General features: G+C 44.0%; 1 protein-coding gene across 2 annotated transcripts in view; it reads left to right on the plus strand.

The window, feature by feature from the left end:
- The window catches only part of LOC136428308 (uncharacterized), a 110,866-nt gene that overhangs the window by 51,009 nt on the left and 34,257 nt on the right, over window positions 1-25,600 (plus strand). For both annotated transcript variants that reach the window (XM_066417708.1, XM_066417709.1), the window contains 14 exons: window positions 118-473; window positions 879-1,080; window positions 1,667-1,850; window positions 2,223-2,443; window positions 2,800-6,788; window positions 8,422-8,596; window positions 8,863-9,102; window positions 9,432-9,793; window positions 10,277-10,637; window positions 10,984-11,283; window positions 11,635-11,787; window positions 17,714-17,833; window positions 18,167-24,157; window positions 24,383-24,513. In XM_066417708.1, the coding sequence (XP_066273805.1) occupies window positions 118-473; window positions 879-1,080; window positions 1,667-1,850; window positions 2,223-2,443; window positions 2,800-6,788; window positions 8,422-8,596; window positions 8,863-9,102; window positions 9,432-9,793; window positions 10,277-10,637; window positions 10,984-11,283; window positions 11,635-11,787; window positions 17,714-17,833; window positions 18,167-24,157; window positions 24,383-24,513 (12,785 nt within the window). The remainder of the gene's footprint in view (window positions 1-117; window positions 474-878; window positions 1,081-1,666; window positions 1,851-2,222; window positions 2,444-2,799; window positions 6,789-8,421; window positions 8,597-8,862; window positions 9,103-9,431; window positions 9,794-10,276; window positions 10,638-10,983; window positions 11,284-11,634; window positions 11,788-17,713; window positions 17,834-18,166; window positions 24,158-24,382; window positions 24,514-25,600) is intronic.

Raw genomic sequence — 25,600 nt, forward strand, 5'->3', positions numbered from 1 at the left:
TTACTAGATGTATTTATGTATGGTTGACTGTTAAAGGGTTTGGAGAAGTTTGAGATGCATTGAAAAAATATTAATTTTTTTAGTCATTTTGATGTCACCTCCTATTTATTGTTTTAGGTACGCTGACCAACATCTTTGACATGGTGATCGCACCACACCAAGAGGTGATTTTGTCACCTGTGGTACGTACAGCCATGTTCAGTGATGGCCGGTACACCTTCATCACCGAGCCTGGTGCATACAAGCTGGCCTCACTTAATGTGAAGAACCATGCAAAGCTCACATTTGAAAGTGATGCCGACAGTGAAGGCAAGATGATTGACATTGGTCTCTTAGAAGTGAACTATGGAGGTGTTGTGACGGCAACATCACTGCACATGCGTGGTAATGAGGCCAAAGTTCATGCGGGAGCCCTGTTGGATCTATCAGGAGGTGGCCATGGTGCAGGGGAAGGGCCAGGTGCAGGAACACAGGTTTGCTCATATCCTTATATTCATACATTAGTGGCTTGCCTGAGCTGAAATGGGCTAAGTAGTTCCATCTGTACAAAATCCTATTGCTCATTTGATGTGCACCTTGTTACAATAGGCTTTTATCACAAGCGCAAGCAGTAACATAACCCTGCTGCTTGGCCACCTGAATTAAATTCTGGGGCATAAGCCACAAGCGTCAAACCTCTGCATGGAAAAGAACCAAGCACACTTGTCAAGAAGAGCAGGGGTAACCCAGTGTGCTTGACTTAAAACACAAGCTGTAGCAAAGCTGCATTGCACTACTAACTACTTGAAGAGGCAATGTGCTTCACCTCAATTGAGGATTATTGCTTTACCTTACTTTTATCATAGACAGAGAGATTGAAGCTCTTGATTTGATTACAGGTTGATCAAATAGGAGTTGGTGCTGGACATGGTGGTTTTGGAGGCTCACCCAGTGAATCTGTCCCACAAGGAGGGTCCTGGTACGACTCTGTGCAGTCTCCCTCACGCAAGGGATCTGGGGGAGGCAGCAGTGGCAGTGGCACAGGTGGACCTGGGGGTGGATGCCTCCACATGGAGTTGAACAATGACTTAACATTAGAAGGTGGATTTCAAATGTTGATATGTCGGAATGAAAAATGAAGGAAATATGACATTGTATAGATTTGCATACACGAAAGATGTGAACATGTTCAAAACTAATTTACATGCGGGAAAATCATGCTGAAACATAGTAGTGTGAAATTTCAGGCTCCTTTGCTGTAGGAAAGGAACTTTTCCAAGTGTTTTCCCCTTGATTCTTTTGGCAAATCTGGAAACAGCATCGATTTCAGCACCATGGACAGCATAGCTACAAAGTAACACTTTTAGACATAAGAGAACTCATTACGACAACTTCTTACGTTTTTTCTCAGTCAAACATGTAGAAAGCATTGATTTCATGTATGTCTTAGTCATCATGCACCTTATGGCACATAAAGGTTTGTTTTTAGTATTCCTTGCTTCTATATATATAAGTGCGCTTATAAGTGAGAGGGATGTCTCACCTGTCTGAATTACATGTCTTAAGGGGATCAAAATTTTGCGTTTTCCTCTTAGAACTCTTGGTGGAAAGGCACATCATATTGAAAGATGGAAGAATGCTTGTGTCTGAGTGTATTTTGATAACTAATTGTTACTTTTAACACCAGGAACCATTGATTCAAGTGGAGGACATGGCCAGTCAGATGCTGGAGGTGGCAGTGGTGGTGGTGTGTACATTGCAGCTCGTGATATGGTAGGACACGGCACCCTGAAGGCAGATGGAGGCAGCAGCCAGCAGGGAGTAGGAGGTGGTGGCAGTGGAGGAAGAATAGCCATCTACATTCAGCAACGGTAGGGACAGGTTTCAACTTTCGGTTTGTATGATAATTTGCTCAGAATGTTGGCATTTCTATAAAACTATTCCATGCACTTTTCTTTGCTACAGTGGCTACTAAATACTTGTGATATGTATTGACATTACAGTCAGGATTGTACCTGGCATATCAAAGACATCAGTAATTAGGTCAGGAACAGTAAAAGTTTATGTATTGCACTTAACCAGGTTCAACATTACAAGGTACATCTGCCTATTTCTACTTTGCACAGCAGACTGATCCTGTAATGAGTTTGTACTGCAGCAGACCTGCACTTGGTACATTATGACCAAATTGGCAGTTTGATAATCTCTATTAATAATCAACCTTCACACTTTTATTCTCTAAGGTATGGTTTTCCTGGAGAAGTGACAGCCTATGGTGGTAGCAGCAGTGACTACTCTGCAGGTGGTGCACCAGGGACCATTTTTATTGAGGACAACTTGTCAGGATTTTCTACCACAAGGCTGCTGGTTCAGAGTGACGTCATCGAGAGTGGAAAAACCAAGGCTAACACTGTCATTGCTGAGGAGGGAGAGCAGTACAGATATGATGAGTTGATCATCAATGGTAGGAATGTAGAAATGCTGTCTTGGGCTTATCAAATTTGTAAGTGTTAATTATGTCATTGCACTGTCCTCAAATCAAACATCGACTTAGAAAACATCTGGCATTTGTGGGCAAGACAATGCATTAAATTACAATGAGAGGAAGTCTGATGGTAATCACCATCTTGACAGGATGACCTCTGTGAAAGAGGATGACCTCTAAATGAAAGTACAGTTGAATAAATTGATAAAATCATTTGTTCCAATGGTCATACCTTGCACAAAGTTTAGCTGTTTTCACTGTCAAATACCAACACAAATGAAGTTCATGCTATAACATGATCAACTTTATTTACATTCTTTTTTATCCCTTAACAGGAGATTGCAACATAGTCTTCAATGGCTCCACCTCTAAGGTTTATCTGAAGAAAATAACAGCAGACAAACTGGCAACAGTCAACATTGTCGGACCCCAAGAGTTCCATCCAAAGCTTGTAGAGGGTGAGGCAAGCCATTGGACAAGCAATGTCAACCTGATGATTGGCCCTCAGGCCACAGTGGTCTTTCCAACTACTCTCTTTGTTGACACAACTATCACAATCCAAGGAAGAATCGTTGTGCAGGAAGTTGTTATTGAACAGGGTGGACTTCTGTCACTGACAAACACCAGCTTTACCTCTCAAATATCTGAGTCCAGATTTGTGGATGATCGTCAAGGGATTTTAATTTTCACCACAGTGGTAATAAAACCAGACGGAAGTTTGATGACGGGTGATAATCTTCATCTTACGGTTGGGTTACTAGAGGTGAAACTTGGCGTGCTCCTTCAATATGCATCTGTCAACATAACAGCTGGAAAAATGCTGATGGCAAGAGGTAGTGTGATTTCAGTGGATGGAAGATCAACTCGTGCTAATTCTGCTGTATCACCAAATGCTGGAGGGTCTCATACTAGTGCAGGCGGTGTAGGGAATGGTGAGGACCTCTCCAGAGCATCCCAGCCATATGGGTCTATCTACTCGCCAGCTTTATCTGGCACAAATGGTGGGGGCAGTGCTGGTGGTAGAGGAGGTTCCTTCATCAGAATCTACTCCCTGGAGCTTGAGATGGATGGGCAGCTCATGGCAAATGGACAATCAGCCAGTGGTACACATGGTGGTGGAGGCAGTGGAGGAAGCATATGGATCACTGCAGAAGATGTTTTCAAAGGTTTTGGCTCCTTACATGCAAACGGTGGCAATGGAGGATCGTCAGCATCTGGAGGTGGGAGTGGTGGGAGGATTGCTGTCCATACAGCTGGGGAGAACATCTACCATGGGAAGTATCATGCTGTGGGAGGATCAGGCCCTGGAGGGGCAGGAGGAGCTGGCTCTATCTTCCTTCAGCACACTGATGGCAACAAAGTCACAGACATACTTATGGTTGACAACGACAACAGGCAAGAAGACATCTACTTCACACTTGATGAAGGAGAGCACACCAAACTACAAGAACTCCATCTCAACAATGTGGTCAAATTCCACATGCCAACTGACACACAATCACGCACCCTTGATGTCCACAAGCTGGTTGGTGATGGAACTGCCATCCTCCATATTCACGGCAACCAGACCTACCTTGTAGACCAGGATGGTGGCCAAAATGAAACCACTTCCAAAATCCCAGCAAACCTAAAAATTGACTATGGTGCAGAGCTCATCACTTCATCTCGAACGCAGATCGTTGGTAAAGGTATCGTTGCACTGGAGTGGGCAGGAAGTCTTCGGGCAGTGCGAGACCTTGTCATAGACCAAGACCGCGTTGCCCTTGTATTTTCAACTGCAACAGTTTACAATTCGATTGACCAAATAAATGCTACAGAGGGACAACTTTCCTTTGCAAATGTAGAACTATATGCAGGTAGTACAATCAGATATGTGACCAACACAGGTGCCAAAATTGATGTGGGAAACATAGATATCAAGTTTGGAGCCCAATTGGAAGCTGATTGGTTTGACCTCGGAGCTACATCAATACATCTTGAAGTAGGCAGTACAATGACGTGTTCAGGAAGCGACCGCTCTTCATCGGAACAACTTGATGTTGACATTGGATCCGGAAGTCCCCACTCCTTTGGTGACTCTGGTGCAGGCCATGGCAGTTATGGAGGAGAAGGTAACAGTGCAGCAGTGAGTGGAGGACAATCGTATGGATCCCTGTACCATCCAAACATGCCAGGCAGCAGGGGAGGCTCACGTGGAGGGAAAGGTGGAGGGCGAATCTACATAGATGCAACAGATGTCATCAATGATGGCCTGATAACTGTGAACGGAGCTTCTCCTGACCAGAGCAATGGTGGAGCAGGAAGTGGGGGGAGCATTTGGATAGAAAGCAAGCTGATGGAAGGATTTGGTGAGGTCAGTGCAAATGGTGGGAATGGGGACACCTGTGGAAATGGAGGAGGGGGAGCAGGAGGAAGGATTGCTGTGTACACCACAGAGAAAAATGTCTATGGAGGAACATACCTTGCTCTTGGTGGTGATGGAAGGGACAGTTCCACTCAACCTAGAGGAGGTGGTCCTGGTACTCTCTTCCTTCAGGAGACTCGTAAAGGCTACCCACACAGACAACTTCGCATCGACAACCAAGATCGACCTTTTACACAGTATGTCAGCTTGGCTGAAGCAAACGTTACTGACTATGTATTTGACCAGGTTCACTTGACCCACCATGCGTCACTTAACATTGCTGTGGCTCAAGCAGCTGCTACCTTGACAATTTACAAAGTGCAAGGAGACGGAACAGGCCTACTTCACTCCCATGCAGGTCACCAGTTTGTCGTTGAGTTTGTTGACTCCACCACGATTATCACCAAAGCAAAAGTCAACTACATCATTGATGAAGGATCCGAGGTCATTTTGCCAGCTACTGTCCATATCAATGGTGTGGGTGTTCAGCGTGGAGACCAAAGCGTGACAATGGAACTGAATGGACGTTTGACAAATGTTGCACATCTTGTTGTTAGCAAGGGATCCTCAGTCCTCTTCTTGACTGAAGCTCATGCAGCACTGTTAGAAAATGGGACATACACCTTTGTTGGACAACCTGGAGATTTCCTTTTTGCCACCCTTCAGCTCAAAACTGAGTCAGCTCTACACTTTGCTCCTAACATGAGCATGGTTGGACAGGTGGGGGAGATTGATGTGAAATATGGTGCCAAGATCTTAGCTGAAGGGTTCCAGTTCATGGTCTCACGATTGAGCATTGAAGCAGGTGGTACAGTCAGTTGTTCTGCAAGTGACAGGCCACAGGACACACTGGATTCTCTAAATGGTGCAGGTCTGCCATCCTCTCAAGGAGGGTCTGGTGGAGGGCATGCAAGTATGGGAGGGACTGGTGGAAACAGCAACCTTGGTGGTGGGTACTATGGCACAATCTATCAACCCAGTGAACGTGGAAGTGTAGGAGGGAGAGGAAGTGGAGATGGTGGGAAGGGTGGAGGACGTATACAACTGGAGGTAGCCGAAGTTCTCCATCTTGATGGTCTCATCAGTGCAAGTGGGGGAAAGGCAGAAACAAACACCAATGGTGGAGGAGGAAGTGGTGGATCCATCTGGGTCACATCGGGTCAAATCGAGGGTCATGGGTTGTTCAGCTCACACGGAGGAGATGGCAACTCCAATGGAGGAGGTGGGTCTGGTGGCCGAATGGCCATCTATACAAACATCAAGAATGAGTTCAAGGGCTCCTATGATGCTCTTGGAGGTGACGGTGGTCAGCCAGGAGGACCAGGGTCTGTGTACCTGCAGGATATCCGTGACCTCAGGCCTTACACCCAGCTGCGTATTGACAATGCCCAAAGAGACTGGGACATCTACTTCACACTTGATGAACCCAACGTCTACAACTATACCTTTGATGAAGTTCATATTGTCAGAAAAGCTTCCCTCCAGATGCCCGATGATGGTAAGATGCGGAGATTTGTTGTTCACCTTGTCTCAGGAGATCTATCGGGACGCATCCACATGCATGAAAACCAAACATATCGCCTAGAAGTGAAAGAATCTTCCTTCACTTTGACAAAATCTTCAGTCAATGTCTGGATCGACAAAGGTGCAATAGCTGAGCTGGCAACCACGGTGTACATCGTTGGACGAGGAGACCTAGCACTAAAATGGTATGGTCAGCTGGTGGGTGTACGACATCTTCACATTGCCCACCAGAGACAAGTTGAGATTGGCCCACATGCTCACACTGCTCTACTTCAAGATGGCATCTGGTTTGTGGACGAGCCTGGAACATTCAAATTCTCCAGTTTGGAATTTGGGTCAGAGTCACAGATTGCCTTCCTTCCACCAATGGGCATCACCTTTACAGTTGGATTCCTGGTGAGAATGACTTCTTCATACACGTTTGTCTGTAAATGGTTTGATGATGTAAAATAAATGCAGACTCAACTCGGCCCCCCGAAAGTGCGAAATGGAACGAAATGGAACGAAATGGAACGAAATGGAAAGAAAAGGAACGAAATGGAACGAAATGGAACGAACTAAAACATATGTAACATGATGAAATGAAATACCAGTAGATAGCGAAATATAAGTAAGGAACGTTGTAACATTCACAGTAGACCGGAACAGGAAGCAAATACATAATATAACCTGTTTTATTTCTTGAATCTATTTGATGATATTAAATACAACGTTTTAGTCGCGTTTGTGTGGCTAGATTCTTCCCTGAAAATGGGAGCGCCGCGTGCAAAGAGCTCGGCCGCTCTTCCTTGATTTTACCAACTATCTGCAAATGAACTGCTGCAAATAGCAGGGAAAACCAGCAAACGGAACTGAGTGTAGAAGTAAGGACTTAAGATCTAGATAATACAGAAGTTGGTGGTAACATTGCATCTCATAATTCACCAAGAGGGCATGAGACAAGCGTAATTTCATTATTTATACAGCGTGTTTGCGTGTTGTGTGAACTGTGAAATACATGTCCTGCTCGTTCACACCCTCCCTTTGTTTTTTCGTGAACAAGGAAGCAGAAATGTCTCCAGAGGTAGTTTTCAGTCCACGTCCGTGATTGAATGGAGTGTGAAATGTCACATTGGTGACGCAGCGCAGAGCTGCATTTGCATATCATTAACGGAGGGGTCCATTCTCCGACAGCCGACCAGCCGAACAATTGGTTGTATAAAAATCGTTGTTGCGGAGATATTCATATGCTACGTACTAGTTATGGACTAAAGCCGTATGTAAATAAAACTTGGAAGTCTGAGATTGATTTAACCTGTCGGTAGCTGGCCCACGTGCACAGTTCCGATGCGCTGGCAATAGTGGTGGTTCATTTGCATGCGGGGCTCCATTTGCAACACGCAAACACGCTGTATAAATAATGAAATTACGCTTGCCTCATGCTCTCTTGGTGAATTATGAGATGCAATGTTACCACCAACTTCTGTATAATCTAGTCCTTACTTCAATACTCAGTTCTGTTTGCTTGTTTTCCCTGCTATATGCGGCAGTTCATTTGCAGATCGTTGGTAAACACAAAGGAAGAGCGGTGGATCTCGCCACACAAACGCGGCAAAAACGTTGTATTTAATATTATCAAACAGATTCAAGAAATAAAACACGTTATACTATGCATTTGCTTCCTGTTCCCGTCTACTGTGAATGTTACAACGTTCCTTATATTTCGCTATCTACTGGTATTTCATTTCATAATGTTACATATGTTTTATTTCGTTCCATTTCCTTCCATTTCCTTCCATTTCCTTCCATTTCCTTCCATTTCGCACTTTCGGGGGACCCACTCAACTCACGGGTAGAAATCAACATATAGTGGCAACCTAAAAACAACAGAAATAGACTGAAGTCTGAAAGCCAATATGGCATTGATCATGAAGGTAATTTCTGTAGTATTAATTCCTGCAAGCATGGAATGATTATTATTTAGAATTGTACTACATTGAATTGTCTACAATTTTGTCAATTTTTGTGTGGATGTCTTGTTTCTTTTCAGGACATAAAATGGGCCTGTCAGTTCAGTGCTGAATTCTTCAACATCTATGCAACAGACTTCTTTTTAGAGCCAAGTGCAACAGTGACATCTGCTGGACGGGGATATGACTCAGGTGGCCCAGGACAAGGGACAGCTGTTGGAGCAGGAGCTGGTCATGCAACCTATGGAGGAAATGGTGTGTACTTCAGAGAGTACCGGTAGTTGATGGTTTATATGAAGTAGCATAGAGAACATTGTCTGTAGACTTGTCTTGTGTACAACAATTAATAGCGTTTGATACAGTTGAACAAAAACACTGTTACACTAAAACTTTAGGTTTCAACCACACGCACACACACACACACAAACATACAGTCATAAGTGCATTGTGCATTCATGAACATTTAAGATGCAATGGAATCTGATGTATTATTATTAATATCTTATTTTCTTTTTTATCAGGAATCGGAAGCAACAGTGTAGGAGGAGGCACCTATGGTTCCCTGTACAGACCTGTGACGCTGGGAAGTCGTGGGGGGCCTGGCTCAAATAACCTGTTTGGTCCTAGAGGAGGAGGTCGACTGAGGATCATTGTTGGTGCCATCTTCATCTTGGATGGAGAAGTGAATGTTGATGGAGAGTCTGCAGGATCTAATACAAGGGCTGGAGGTGGCAGCGGAGGGAGTGCTTGGATCACCTCTGGTCAGTGCAGAGCCCTAACATTCCATTACTTTAAAACTATTTACACTCAATACTTTTTTGGAAGACACTTTACCATGATGTCAGAAATATGACATCTACCAATCTAATAACAGTATTCAATAGGTGGGGGATGCAACCTATGGATGCTGAAAAGTGAGAAGGAATATTGGACACATCTTTTTATGGAAAATAATAGATATAAACCCTTACTTTCAGATTTGCTGAAGTGACATTAGCTTACATATCAACTAAAGTGGGAATCTTTAAGACTTAGTCTAAAGGTGTGCACGGCTAAAGACTATTTTGTAAATGATATCGTTGCTGTACAGGTCACATTCGAGGACATGGTTTGATCAGCTCACGTGGTGGCCAAGGAGATGACAACGCAGGCAGTGGAGCTGGTGGAAGAATAGCACTTCACTGCTCTAACATCATCGAGTACCGTGGTGCCTTGAAAGCCCTTGGTGACAAGAGGAACACAAATGGTGACTTTGGAGGCTCTGGAACTGTTTACTTGGAGGACCTGAGAAATGGGACCTACTTCCGAAGACTGTACATTGACAACCAGGACGTTGTGCCACCCAAAGCCTTTGTACTGCAAGAGAGACACCCCATTCTGGAGGAAGTGGATGGATATGAAGAGCTTAATGAGGCAGATTTTGCCTTTGACCAAGTGATGCTGCAGCATATGGTAAGGAGTTTTAGAGTACATCCACTAGACATGTGAGAAGAAGCCTTCAAGTCTGTTAGCATAATGTTTAGATGAGCTAGCGCTGTTGGTACATGTACATGATATTTGATTGCCACGTATTTATCATAGTGCCCATATGGTGACTAAGGAATTACATATACTCAAATCTACTATAAAGTATGGAATGTTTACTTCTCCAGATATGCCAATGTTTGTGACCTGTATAGTTTCTCTGTCTGATACTGTAATTCACTTTTAAACTATCTTCACGGTAGCAAAATTTCATGGTGTAAGGAAAATAGGCATTTTCACTGAACTTTGATTTCACTGTGGCGGCAAGTGAAGGAGTCATAGATAATAACAACAGTTTTTTTCATGATGATGATAAGTTCACGGTACAGAGGTGACCGTGAAAACAGTGAACATAAAGTTAGAGTGAAAGAAACAAGAATTACAGCATTCCTTCCGCTGTGTCATCTGCAGGCACTGTTCCAAATTGGCCACCTAAACAAGACAACATCATCCATCTCCATATATGAAGTTCTTGGAGACCTAACCGCCATCTTACACGTCCGTGGCAACCAGACTTTCTTCATAGAATACGAGGAGGCTGAAGTTCACCGAGCAGAGCCACCAGTCAACTTCATCATCGACCAACATGGCGAGCTGTATGCTCCAAATGACTTCCGAGTAATTGGTTCAAGGGTGCCGGCAGTATACCTGGATGGGAGGCTGACAGGAGTGTACAATTTGAGTATTGCTGAAGAGAAGGTTATGATGGTGGGGCCACATGCAACAAATGCGCTGGTCAAGAACAGGACATACACAGAGACACCAGTCCCAGGTATTCACTGTTTATACCGGTAATTGTCTGATGACAACACATGTTTTTGAGTTTTTCCCACAATTCACTTGCTCACTTCCTCACTGAAGCTCTTTTGCTAAAATGTCATGACTTATAAATTGCTTTTGGGAAACAGGTTTGCACAGACTATTGTCTGGTAAATAGCTACATCCTATTTGTCTGGCAATGTCTAGAAGACAATGTGGTAGCTTCACCAAAAGTACTATCCGTGAACAAATTTAGGGAAGGACATCTGTGCCAAGGAAGTTTGAGTGATCTCTCTGTACAGAAATCTTAAGCTTTACACTCGAGGCAGTTTGTGAAAATATTGTGCTTTCCATTCCAGGAAAGCTGCAACTTGGAGAGCTGAAGCTGGAAGCCGGAGCAAGGTTGACATATCCCAGCAGAATGCAGATTGATGTTGATGACCTCATCATGCGCTATGCAGCCCGCATCGAGGCGGAGTCTCTGCTCATACAGGCGTCCAACCTGAACATTGAGGGGGAAGCCAAGATAATGGTGTCTGGGAGGGGCTACACGTCAGGACACGGGGAGGCTCCTGGTGTAGAGAATGAGGCTGGACATGGGACAGGAGGAGGGCATGGTGGTTATGGTGGTGGAACAGACATTTCCAACAGAACACATGGTAATTGTTGTCTTTATCTCAGAGATATGCTAGTATGGTCGTGTTTAAAATCTTTCAGTTATCTCGTCATTTGGGAAACTGTTTACTAAAACATAACAATAGCTGTCCTTCAGCATCAAAGATGTAATCTTGGGGACTTAGTTTGGAGGTTTATTTCAGGTGAAGTCACTAATTTAACAGTGCTGCTGTTGTAAAAAAAAAACTTTAAAATATACTTAATGTCTGAAGATTCAATGTGTTATGTGGATTACATGGCAAATTATTATCTGTTGTGACCTAAGGAAAATGTGTGGTCATGATTTGTTGGGCTTATAGACATAGTACTCAATCCAATACATTTATAACCCACAGGTGGGGTGTATGGATCCTACAGTAAGCCAGTACACTGGGGAAGTGGCGGAGGAGGGCCAAATGGAGGAGCTGGGGGCTCTGCCATCCAGATCCATGCAGGCCATTCCATTCATTTGGATGGAAATCTGGAGAACATGGGGGAAAGTGCTACAGGTGTGTTTTAAGGTTTGTTAAGAAATGTAGACCTCATTTCTCCGTGAACTATTCTGTTTATGCAAATGACTTACACATTTACATAATATATGCTTGGTCATATACACCTTTAACAAACTTACACATGTCACAATATTGACAGTCCTATTATTTACCACCAGATGAATCATGGCGCTTTTGCATTGATTATGCAAATTATGAATTTATTTGCATAATTGGTATCTGTTGATGCTCCACTTGCCATAAACTACACGTTACAGGTATTTGAGTCTTATGATTGAAAACACTGCAAATATAGATTTTCCTCATTAGTTATGCAAATTAAGTCCCAATTAGCATAATTTGCACTTCATTATGTACATCTTTGTCCAAGCTACCTGCATACCAAATATCATGGAAATCCAACGTTCCTCTGTTCAGTTAGAAGTTTTTCACAATAACGCCCCTGCAGTTCCAGAACAAGCTGCCAGGGGGCCCAAACCTACACCACTTTTTCATTACATCACAAGCTATCTGCCACAAAAAAATCAAGACCATAGGTCAAAAGATAGAAAAAATCAAGTTCTGCTGCAGTACCAAGGTCACTTGGGGGGCCCAAAATCGACCTTGAATTTTGGCTTCACAACACCCGCCCACATACCAAATATCATCGTAATCCATCATATCAAGAGGTTCTTGAAACACACACAGACACACCCAAAACTCTATCTCCAAAAGTATACAAAAGTTTATAAAAGTTTACAAATGTTTACAAAAGTTTACAAATGTTTACAAATGTTTACAAAAGTTTACAAAAGTTTACAAAAGTTTACAAAAGTTTACAAATGTTTACAAAAGTTTACAAAAGTTTACAAAAGTTTATAAATGTTTACAAAAGTTTACAAATGTTTACAAATGTTTACAAAAGTTTACAAAAGTTAACAAATGTTTGCAAAAGTTTACAAAAGTTTACAAAAGTTGACAAATGTTTACAAAAGTTTACAAAAGTTTACAAATTAAAAAGTTTACAAATGTTTACAAAAGTTTACAAAAGTTTACAAAAGTTTACAAAAGTTTACAAATGTTCACAAAAGTTTACAAAAGTTTACAAAAGTTTACAAAAGTTTACAAAAGTTTACAAAAGTTTACAAAAGTTTACAAAAGTTTACAAATGTTAACAAATGTTTACCAATTATGACAGGTCACCATTGCACTGGATGCCTGAATTGCGCTGTGAAGTACAGCAAAATGCCGTACTATACAGCAACTATACAGTAAAATATCATAGTACAGTTAAAAATTTTATGGTGAAAAATTCTAGCGATTCGGTCTTCTGTCGGCCTGCACATATATGTAAATGCTGCAGTTGGTACATCATGCATTTCTGGGTGCCAACTTCACAACATGGTTGGAGAGGAATGGAAATTTGTTCCTGTTATAAAACTTTTCATCTGCTACATGTAAGTCCCCCTCCCCCTCCACCTGCTATGCTCTACTTTAAAAGGCTACGGGTGTAAGAGCAGGTAAAAAAATGACTTACACATTTGCATAATATATGCTTGGTCATAAACACCTTTATCTAATTTACACATGTTGCAATATTGACAGTCCTATAATTTTCCAATTAGACGAATTATGGTGTTTTTGCATTAATTATGCAAATTAGGAATTTATTCGCATAATTGTTATCAGTTGATGCTCCACTTTCCATGAACTACATATGTTACATGCATTTCAGTCTGATAATGGAAAACACTGCAAATATAGATTTTCCTCATTAGCTGTGCAAATTTAGTCACAATCAGCATAATTTGCACTTCATTATGTATATCTCTGTCTAAGCTACCTGCATAGTAAGTATCATATTGACAGTCCTATAATTTTCCAATTAGATGAATTATGGTGTTTTGCCTCAATTATGCAAATTATGAATTTATTTGCATACTTGGTATCTGTTGATGATCCACTTTCCATAAAGGTCTCGGACCGGAGTTTTTTTGCGATTTCGTATGTAGGCCGACACCCTCAGGTCGACGGGCTACAATTCCGCCGAGAAAAGTAGGACGGAAAATGTAATGACATGGTCGAAAAGCGGTTTTCTGCTGTTTTCCGATGTATTTATCGGTATTGTCCGTTGTCCCTTTATTTTGGGTAGAAACCATAGTAAAATGTAAATTTGGCATCCGAAAATTATCATTTTTTTACACTTTTTTGATCGAACCTGCTCGGAAAAAACGAGTTTTCCTGGGGTCACGGCATATATGCTGAGAAAGCTTAGTAAATGGTGTCTCTGAAAAATGAAAAAAATAAAAAAGTCATGTGATAACTTTTTCGCAATCTCCGATGACGCCAATTCGGTGAAAATGCATTAAAAACGATGCTATTTGGGTCATCAGGCGAGAAAACCGCATCACCGTTCCCGCGGACTAATACAAAAAAGGCTTCGATAGCGAACCAACTGCACCGCGCCCAAAAATACTACAACTCACGGGCTTTTCAGAAGATTCAAAATATTCATACACAGCTAAAACCATCACCAAGCAATCTCGGGCAGAAATCAGGGTGACGACCACGCACTTCCGGCAGATTACCGGGTCATGACCCAACCCCCGGTCACAATTGAACTCCGACCCGGAACCTTAAGAAACATATTTTGTCTTAAAATTTGTTCAAAATTTTCAGAAAAGTTATATCCACCATATATCCAAATTTGGCGTATCTGCGACTATTACTTTTCCCGCAGCAGGGGTTTAAAGTCATGTGAAAAACACTGTGTTTTGAGGCTATTTTGCCAACGTGCAGGCCTTAACAACGTTACAGTAGGGAAATTGATAAAAACATCATTTTTCAGGACATCGCTTTTCAAAAAACAGGTAAAACGGGATGGAGAGCCTGCTCATGCCCTTGGCTTGGACATTATGCGGACTTTCCGTCGTTTCGGTGCTGCATATTGGCAGAAAAGCCTCTTTAAGAGTTGGCGTCGGTGACGTCACGCAGTGACGTCATGGTTCTCGAGGAAAACAGCAGGGGGTCGCGTTTTAAGTTCGTAGCTTTTAACTGAAACGAAGAATATGTCAAATTTTGGTATAGACTGGTAGACCACGGGTCGCACATTCCGAATCAAACGCGTCCGACATCAAATTCTTCACTACTTCGCCGTAAAGGCCCCTTAAGCAGCACAATGCTCCCTAAATGTGTAAAAGAATGCATTCTGACACAGTCCAAAGCGCAACCTGGAGCATATCATCAGAGCTAGAAGCGGGCAGTTTAAATAAGTGCGTCCGAGATGTGTAGCGCGCCTAGTAGGCTGTCACTTCACACCATCAAAAGAAGAAAAGATCGCGACGTTAAGGAGCGATGAACCAAAAGTCAGAAAACCAAGTTTCGCCTTAAGAAGGCTTAAAGCACTTAGATTTTAGCTTAATTCACCCATTTAAGTCATCATAAAGGCGGGGCATCGCGAAAATCATACCGAAGGTCAAGTTGAGACATGGGCATCCATCAAATGACGTAGTCAGTGAATTCCTTTTAAAAACGGTTTGGCGGCCAGAAATGATTAAAGATGGCCGTATTTGAGGTTTGGGGGGGGGGGCACATGGGGGAGGGGGGCGCCAAGCACCTGTCCATGGATATATCGAATTTAAAAGAGAAAAAAGGGCAAACTTCGGGGTTTTTTCAAACAAACTTACAGATTTTGATAAAAGCTTTCGAATGCGTCGAAATAACGTCATCTATGACGTCATCGACGTAGCCGCTGCCGTCCTTTTAAGGTCTCGGACCGGAGTTTTTTTGCGATTTCGTATGTAGGCCGACACCCTCAGGTCGACGGGCTACAATTCCGCCGAGAAAAGTAGGACGGAAAATGTAATGACATGGTCGAAAAGCGGTTTTCTGCTGTTTTCCGATGTATTTATCGGTATTGTCCGTTGTCCCTTTATTTTGGGTAGAAACCATAGTAAAATGTAAATTTGGCATCCGAAAATTATCATTTTTTTACACTTTTTTGATCGAACCTGCTCGGAAAAAACGAGTTTTCCTGGGGTCACGGCATATATGCTGAGAAAGCTTAGTAAATGGTGTCTCTGAAAAATGAAAAAAATAAAAAAGTCATGTGATAACTTTTTCGCAATCTCCGATGACGCCAATTCGGTGAAAATGCATTAAAAACGATGCTATTTGGGTCATCAGGCGAGAAAACCGCATCACCGTTCCCGCGGACTAATACAAAAAAGGCTTCGATAGCGAACCAACTGCACCGCGCCCAAAAATACTACAACTCACGGGCTTTTCGGAAGATTCAAAATATTCATACACAGCTAAAACCATCACCAAGCAATCTCGGGCAGAAATCAGGGTGACGACCACGCACTTCCGGCAGATTACCGGGTCATGACCCAACCCCCGGTCACAATTGAACTCCGACCCGGAACCTTAACTATGTATGTTACATGTATTTCAGTCTGATAATGGAAAACACTGCAAATATAGATTTTCCTCATTTGCTATGCAAATTAAGTCCCAATTAGCATAATCTGCACTTCATTGTGTATATCTCTATCTAAGCTACCTGCATACTAGATATCATGGAAATCCGTTGTTCCTTTGTTCAGTCATTCTCCTTAGAAGATTTTCATAAAAACGCACCTGCAGTTCCAGAGGAAGCTGCTGGGGGGCCCAAACCTACACCACTTCTCTATTACATCACAAGCTATCTGCCACCCAAAAATCAAGACCACAGCACGTCCAGGTCAAAAGATACAAAAATTGAAGTTCTGCTGCAGTACCAAGGTCACATACCAGGGGGCCCAAAATCGACCTTGAATTTCGGCTTCACAACACCCGCCCACATACCAAATATCATTGTAATCCATCAAGAGGCTCTTGAGTTATGCTGACTGGAGTGGTGCGGAAACACAAACAGACAGACAGACAAACAGACACACTCAAAACTATATCTCCATTTTTCATGGAGATAATAATTGATAACCGTTAAAATTAACTTTAAGTTAGTGGTTGTGATTGAAACTGATAAAGCCAGGCATATGCACTTGTGTAGCAATGTTGATGTCAACCCTGTTGTAAAACATATCTTTGACATCATACTTGCAGGATTAACCATCCCCAGTGTGGCAGGCCATTCATAAGTTGTAAAGCTTGCCTTTACTTTGCTCTAATGATTGGGGGGGGGGGGGGCACAATCCTCTTCCTCGATATTCCAGTGACACAGCTTAAGATTCAGCTATATGTAGGGTGTGTCATTCCAATGACATAGGGTAAGATTCAGCTTTTGTAGGTTGTATAATTCCAATGACACAGGGTAAGATTCACTTATTTGTAGGTGTGCCATTCCGATTACATGGTAAGATTCAGCTATTTATAGGGTGTGTCATTCCAATGACACAAGGTAAGCTTCAGCTAGTTGTAGGGTGTCATTCCAATGACACAGGGTACGATTCAGTTATTCGTAGGGTGTCATTCCAATGACACAGTATGTTTCAGCTATTCCTAAGATGTGTCATTCCAATGACACAGGGTAAGATTCAGCTATTTGTAGGGTGTATCATTCCAGTGACATAGAGTAAGATTCACCTAGTTGTAGGGTGTGTCATTCCAATGACACAGGGTAAGATTCTGTGTCATTCAATGACACAGGGTAAGATTCAGCTATTTGTAGGGTGTGTCAATCCAATGACATGGGGTACGATTCAGCTATTTGTATGGTGTGTGTCATTTTAATGACACAGGGTAAGATTCTGTTCTTTGTAGGGTGTGTCATTAGATCTCTTAAGGGAAGGAGCACCTATTCTTCTGAATAAGCTGAGGAAATTGAACATCCAGGATAAAGTTCCATCATCAAAGTTACCTCCCCTTTCTTACTCTTGACTTATGAAAAGGTATGCTATATTTTAACACCTAATATTTTTTTTTTGTTCATGCCACAATACAGGAAGCAATTCAGGTGGAGGCAGTGGAGGAAGTGTCTACCTCACTACTGTGATGTTCTCTGGTCATGGCAGTTTGAATGCTGATGGAGGCAATGGTGCTGGTCTCGGTTATGGTGGAGCAGGTAAGATATTTATTGCTCATTGTCTCAGCACTGCATGACATTGTACATATAGCATTACAAATGTAAGTTGTGTGTTGGAACAATTCAACAGATTATGCTGAAGCACCAAGCATACACCATGGACATCCAAGTTGGGTAATATGGTGAATGAATGGTTTGTTCAGACAAAGACATGTAGAAAACAAAGGCATATTCTTAACAAATTGTAATCATCACTCTGGAAACCTCTTGATGGTGTGTACTGAATTACAGATTCTGAAGTCTTTTGTATGTCTGAATGTAATTATAGTAGATATAATCAGAAAAATTGTTATAACCATATCATAATTCCAGGTGGAAGGATTGCAGTGCATGTAGCTTGGCTTCGAGAATATGCCGGAACGTACACTGCCTTTGGTGGACTTTCTGGTTCAAACCGCCCAGTAGAGGATGCAGGCAACGGTGCTGGTGGGACAATTTACTACACAGATACAAACCAGGGACTTCAGCACAGAAAGGCTTCCTATGATCCCAACCAAAACATGACTCTGTGGCAGGATGCCTTCTCTAAGCTACTCCTTGACAATGACAACAGGAATGACATTCTGCCCACTGTTATAATGAACGAAAACGGAACGTACTTTGAGTTTGATGAAATTGAGACAAGGAACCATGTGGTGCTCTGGCTCCATGGAGCCTCTGACACTCTTGTGACACACAAGTTTGTGGGTGACAGAACCGGGCAGGTCCACCTGAGACGTGGCCAGAAGATGTACTGTGAAGTTGTTGAGTCACAGACTGGGTACACGGTTGCTCCTGTCAGCTACAAAGTAGATGCAGGTGCAGAGATATTTTTCCCATCAAGCCTTACCCTACTTGGCACCCGGACTGTTTTCGAAGGAGTTGTGACTGGAGTGTACGACATCATTCTCGCCGAAGGAGCCAGGACCACCTTTGCCTCCACAACCCAAACTGCCATCATGATCAACCAAGTGTACGACTTCCTTACTTCACCAGGAAATATCACATTTGGAACAATGACAGTACAGCAAGGGTCGGTGGTTGAGCTTTCCAAAATAACTGGAAATCTTGTTCTCACCGTAAGTCAGCTGAAGATCAAATATGAAGGCCTTGTGCACATGAACCATGGTGAAATTGATTCATCATATGGTATCATTGAAAGTGAGGGGGTATTAAACTTGATTGGTACAGGACATGAGGGAGAAGAGGGACCTGGGGCAGGGAAAACCATGACAGGAGGACGTGGATATGGTGCTGGCCATGGTGGACATGGGGGTGCCCCATACCCGGATATCGGTGGTGATGCATATGGTTCAGTGAAGAAACCTTCACATCTGGGAAGTGGTGGAGGTCATGGCAGTGGTGTTGGAGGGAGTGGAGGGGGTATGCTACATTGGCGGAATGGCCAGAAGCTCACTGTGGACGGCTTCATCTACCTATCTGGTGGTGCTGGTGATGGAGGGAATGCAGGAGGTGGAAGTGGAGGTAGCATCCTCATAGAGACAACCAACATGACTGGATATGGGGAGGTCAATGTGAACGGAGGACAGGTATCTGGATCTGGAGGAGGTGGCGCTGGCGGTCGCATTGCTGTTCACTGCTCATTCAAGTACAAATATGCAGGAAAGCTTCGCTCTATAGGTGGACAGGGCACACCATCAGGTGCAGCAGGAACCAGCTATAAGGAAGAAACAGCTCGAGGACCTCAGTATGCTGACATCAAGTATGACAAGTCCAGAAACAGCACAGACATTGCAGCTGCCCACACTTGGCTTCAGGTTGACAATGAGGACCTGAATGCGGAGACCTATTCTGACCATGGAGAGCCTTGGCTTTTCACTGTTCTAATGGAAGGTGACACTGACTTGTATGAGTTTGATGAAGCCCACATCACGAGACATGCAAACTTGCTCATGTATGATCCTCCAGGAAAGGAAAATGTTACAGCTATCATACACATTTTCTTGGGAGACAGGACTGGACTTTTCCATTTGGTCCAAAATCAAACAATCTATGTGGAAGTCGTGGAATCTGTGACAAACGAGACCATAGCTCCTTGCAGTTTCCGTATTGAAGCCGGAGCAGAGATTGTGTTTCCCTCAAAGACTTTCATAGCTGGAACCAGGACCTGGCTAGGTGGGAGGATTACAGGTGTTCATGACTTGATCATTGCAAATGGTGGAGATGTCGTATTTCTGTCCACTGCACAGACTGCTCTTGTCGAAAATCAGGAGTATGTTGAGATCTCTGCACATGGGAACTTTTCCTTTGGAACCATCACAGTGGAACGAAACTCTCAAGGAGAATTTCAGTACAACACTCACCCTATGAGCATAACATCAAGTGCACTGCGAGTCAAATACCAAGGAGAGTTGTTTCTAAATGATGAGGTGGAGATGCTTTCCACCAATGCATGGATTGAAAGCCAGGGAGTACTTCATCTTGATGGGGGTGGTTTTCCTGCAGAGCAAGGCCACGGTGCCGGATCATCAACAGATGGGATTGGACAGGGAGCAGGGCATGGTGGACAGGGCGGTGGTCCTGAGCCCTACCTGGGAGGCCTTCCCTATGACTCTGTCTACAAACCTACTGCAATGGGCAGTGGGGGCGGTAATGGCAGTGGTATCGGAGGCAGGGGAGGTGGAAGACTGTGGTGGAAGGTTGGTGAAAAGATTTGGGTAAATGGCCTCCTTGCTGTCAGAGGAACAGATGGACAAGGTGGAAATGCTGGAGGTGGGAGTGGAGGAAGTGTGCTGATTGAGACTACCAACATGACAGGGCATGGAGAGATAGCCGTGAGTGGTGGAGATGGTGTGGGACAGGGAGGTGGGGGATCAGGAGGCAGGATTGGCATCCACTGCAGGTGGAGGTACCAGTATGGTGGGAATCTCACAGACTTTGGTGGTAGTGGAGGGGAAAGCTACCAGCTCCTCCATGGAGGAGCAGCAGGGACAGCTTACAAGGAGGAAAATTTGCAAGAACTTGAGTACAGGCACAAGAAGTATGACAAGGTTCACAACACAACGTTCCTTGCTGTTGACCACACATACGTCCATGTCGACAATGTTGGAAAGGATGTCCCACCAGCCACCATGATCATGGAGGACTTCACAACATACTACGAGTTTGATGAAATGGAGCTGACAGGTTTCTCCAGGCTACTGATCTACCATCCTGATAACGAAACAGAAGTGACAACAGTCGTCCACCGTTTTATCGGAGACCGTACTGGTCAGCTGCACTTGCGTGGTAATCAGACTCTGTATGTTGAGGTGGTTGAATCCACCACCAACCGTACCCTGGCTCCATGTAGTTTCCGAACAGATGTTGGTTCAGAAATCCTTTTCCCTGCAGAGGTACATTTTCACGGTGTCAGAAGTCTCTTCTGGGGAGTCTTAACTGGAATTCATGATTTATTCATTGAAGATGATGGAAAAGTCATTTTCCACTCAACATGCCAGACAGCAAGGGTAGAGAACAGGACATACATCATGATGACACAGCCAGGGAACTTCTCCTTCAACACGATTACTGTCAAACGTGGTGGAGAGGCAGGATTCAGTCGAATTACAGACACTATGAGTTTAGAATCAAGCGAGTTCAAGGTCAAGTATCAAGGACTCCTGTACATGAACCATGCAGAGCTTTTTTCAACCTATGCTTGGATTGAAAGTGAGGGCGTTTTCCATCTTGATGGCAGTGGTCATCCTGCTGAGAAAGGGGTAGGTGCAGGTGTAACAGCGGGTACTGTCGGGTATGGAGCCGCACATGGTGGGGAGGGGGGAGGTCAGAACATATCCCTTGTTGCTCAGCCATACAACTCTGTCTACAGACCATTTGACCTTGGAAGTGGAGGTGGGAATGGGCAAGGAACAGGAGGAAGTGGAGGCGGGGCCCTATGGTGGCAAGTTAGCCATGAAATTATGCTGAATGGACTGCTGTCTCTGAAGGGAAGTGATGGAGAGGGAACTAACGCAGGAGGAGGCAGCGGCGGGAGTTTGTTACTGGAAACAACCAACATGACTGGACATGGTGCAATAGATGTACATGGAGGACATGGTGTTGGACTTGGAGGAGGAGGAGCAGGAGGGCGTGTCGGTGTCCATTGCAGGTGGAGGTACAGGTATGGAGGCAGGTACATTGACAGAGGAGGTCTCAGCAGCTCAGACGACCTTTATGCAGCTGCAGGAACTGCGTACGTGGAGGAAAATCTCAGAGAACTGCAGTATCGAGAAAAGAAGTACATGAAATCGACTAACACAACATTCCTAGAAGTTGACCACAAATATATCCACGTTGACAATGAAGGTTACAAAGCTCCAGTTGCAACAATGATCATGGAAGACTTGACAACTGAATACGAGTTTGATGAGATGGAATTGACAGGTGCTGCTCGACTCATACTGTACCATCCTGTAGGTGAGCAAGTCAATGTAGTGGTACACAGGTTCATTGGAGACAGGACAGGCCAGCTACATATCCGCAACAACCAGGCTGTGTATGTGGAAGTGGTGGAATCGGTTAACAACAAAACAGAAGCACCTTGCAGTTTCATCATAGACTATGGTGCAGAAATGATCCTGCCTTTTGAGGTACACATCCATGGTACAGATACACTATTGGAGGGTCTTTTAACTGGAGTCCACCATGTGTATGTTGAGAAAGGAGCATATCTGGAGCTAACGTCAACAGCACAGACAGCACTGCTGTCTAATGGGACATACAGTGAGATCACGGAGGAAGGAAACATCACTTTTCCACAGACTGTTGTCAAACGTGGTGGTCGCATTAGGTTCACGCGCATAGAAACTGAGGTTGTTTTCAATTCAGCATTCTTTGAGATCAAATATGAAGGCACTGTGCATATGAACGAAGCCTTGATTGAGTCAGGTGATGCAGATCTGGAAAGTGAAGGGATCTTGGAGCTCAATGCTGCTGGACATCAATCTGGAAGAGGCCCAGGGTCTGGATCAGTAGGGACAGGTGGAGAGGGAACAGGAGCAGGACATGGAGGCCAAGGGGGAGGAGTTGGCCTTGCAAACAACCCGGAAAGTGGTGGGCAACCATACGGCTCTGTGTTTACACCACTGGATATGGGAAGTGGAGGAGGACCCAGTGGAAGTTCTGGGAAAGGTGGTTCTGGAGGAGGGTCCCTTCACTGGAAGATTGGCAAGCTCATACACTTGAATGGACTTATCTCTGTACAAGGTGGAGATGGGCAGGATACTCATACAGGTGGTGGAAGTGGAGGCAGTGTTCTGATAGAAGCAACAAACATGACTGGCCATGGTGAGGTCAATGTCAATGGTGGGGATGGAAACCAAAAGGGCGGTGGTGGTGCAGGAGGAAGAATTGGAATCCACATACGCCACCAGAACAACTATGGCGGAAAGTTTACAGCCCAAGGTGGAAGTGGTGGTGATGCTAACGTGGACCAGGTCGGTGATGGTGCAGCTGGAACAGTGTACAAGTATGAATCACGACGAGGGCCACAGTATCGCGAACTGAAATACAACCCGTACTTAAATGTCACGGCTTTCAAACCTGACCACTCCAAGCTAAAGATTGACAATGGAGAAAAAGATGTTGATCATCCTGCAATGGTGATGGAAGCTGATACAACCTTCTATGAGTTTGATGAGGTTCAAGTGGAAGGTTATTCCTATGTGCACTTTTACCATCCTGAAGAAGCTGGTAATGTCACAGTTGAAGAAGCGGTGAATGTCACGGTTGTAGTTCATGAACTCACTGGAGATAAAAAGGGACTGATCAGAGTACACAACAGACAACGGTTATTCATCCACATTGTTGAGTCTACCCATACATATTTGGATGCGCCATGCAGCTTCCATGTTGACCAAGGCGGAGAGGTGGTCCTCCCTACAACAGTCATATTCAGAAGCGAAATGACAGTTCTGGAAGGTCGGATGACTGGAGTTGAAGAAATTTACATAGAAAGAAATGGGGAACTTCGTATCACTGGAACTGCTCACACAGCATCTCTACCCCAAGAGGCGCAGTGGTACACTGATGATCCATTTGATCCCTACACACCTGGTCTCATCACCTCAGGAAGCCTCACTGTGAACAACATGGGAAAGGTGACAGTGCAACTCACTCCCGTTCATGCAATGTTTGACATTGGGGTTGTGGAAGTCAAAGATGGAGGTGTGATACAGTTTGACACACATCATGCAACCATCAACATGTCTACCTTGAGGATAGAAGCCAGTGCACAGATGACATCAACAGGAGGGGGCTATGATGGAGGCCATGGACCTGGGGCAGGTGGCAGTGGCTCTGGCGGTGGATATGCCTCTCCAGGTAAGATAGAATCAGGAACAGCCTCTACACTCAGTATACACTTTTAAAGCTTAACTGTGCCTCTCCAACTTGGATTGTACAATCAATGTAATGACTCAACAAAACAATTTTGCAATGTGGTAAAAACTCGTCCAATAGAAGTAGACCCCCCGTTAAGATATTGGTCAAGGCATTTATGAACAGTGCATCCCAACTTTATGTAATGTTCCATCACTTCGTAACTAGGTGGTGATGGAGGAAGCAGCTCTGGAGGCGGTGCTTATGGGTCCATGATCCTGCCCTCTGACCCAGGGAGTGGTGGAGGCGGAGCATCTGGGGGATCAGGGGGAGGACGTCTCCAAATCCAAACTGGCAGGGTAATTCACTTTTTATTTACGGACATCCTGATTCCCAGATTTAGATATATAAGTTCAAACTGTTCTATAGGATAGAATTTTTCATCTGGCACTCCAACAATATGAATTTGCTTGCATTTCTTTTGAATCCATTAAACACAAGAGCATCAGGTTTTAGTTACTGCTCAATTAGTAACTTGCCACTCAAGCAATGCAATAATTGGATTGACCTTGAACTGCAGTACTGTTCCCTTTCAACCTGATAGTAGATATGAATACTAGTAGATTTTTGAGGGGATGTGCCTGCAGCTGGACTGGTAGCAGCCTCACAGTTGAGCTCCTGGTTGCAATTAGTTGGGCTGCACACGGAAGGGACATAAAAATGGTGTCCCATGTTCAAAGAGGTGTAGTTACTGCTGTCCCTTTTCTTGATGCTGATTAAGAGTCATATAGCCATTGCTGTATGAAAAAGGAAAAGGAGGAGCCATTGCTGTCCATAGCCTTTGCCACCCCTGTTCATGGTGCTGAATAACAGGCATGTAGCCATTTCTGCCCCTGTCCTTGGTGCTGTCCATAGCCTTTGCCACCCCTGTTCACGGTGCTGAATAACAGGCTCGTAGCCATTGCTGTCTCTGTCCTTGGTGCTGAATAACAGTCATGTAGCAATTGCTGTCCCTGTCCTTGGTGCTGATTAGCATTCATATAGACATTGCTGCCCCTGCCCTTGGTGCTGATTTACAGTCATATAGCCATTGCTGCCCCTGTCCATAGTGCTGATTAACTGTCATATATCCATTGCTGCCCCTGCCCTTGGTGCTGATTAGCATTCATATAGACATTGCTGCCCCTGCCCTTGGTGCTGAATATCAGTCATATGGACATTGCTAGGGATGTCTCTGAAACTCAAAACTGGTAGTAGCTTCACATTTAAGCTCCTGCATTTAGATGGTAACTGGGTTCCAGCTAGTTAGTAACCTGTTTCACTTCTGGGTTAGTGACATCTCAATTGAAGGGACACGAAATGGGGGGGTCTAGTGTTTGAGGAGGTGCCTTAAGCATGTTAAAGGGGAAAGGGTAGCAACCCCTCCCAGCCTGTGAGAATATACCG

This window comes from Branchiostoma lanceolatum, chromosome 2 (genome assembly GCF_035083965.1).
Source record: "Branchiostoma lanceolatum isolate klBraLanc5 chromosome 2, klBraLanc5.hap2, whole genome shotgun sequence".
Taxonomy (NCBI): domain Eukaryota; kingdom Metazoa; phylum Chordata; class Leptocardii; order Amphioxiformes; family Branchiostomatidae; genus Branchiostoma; species Branchiostoma lanceolatum.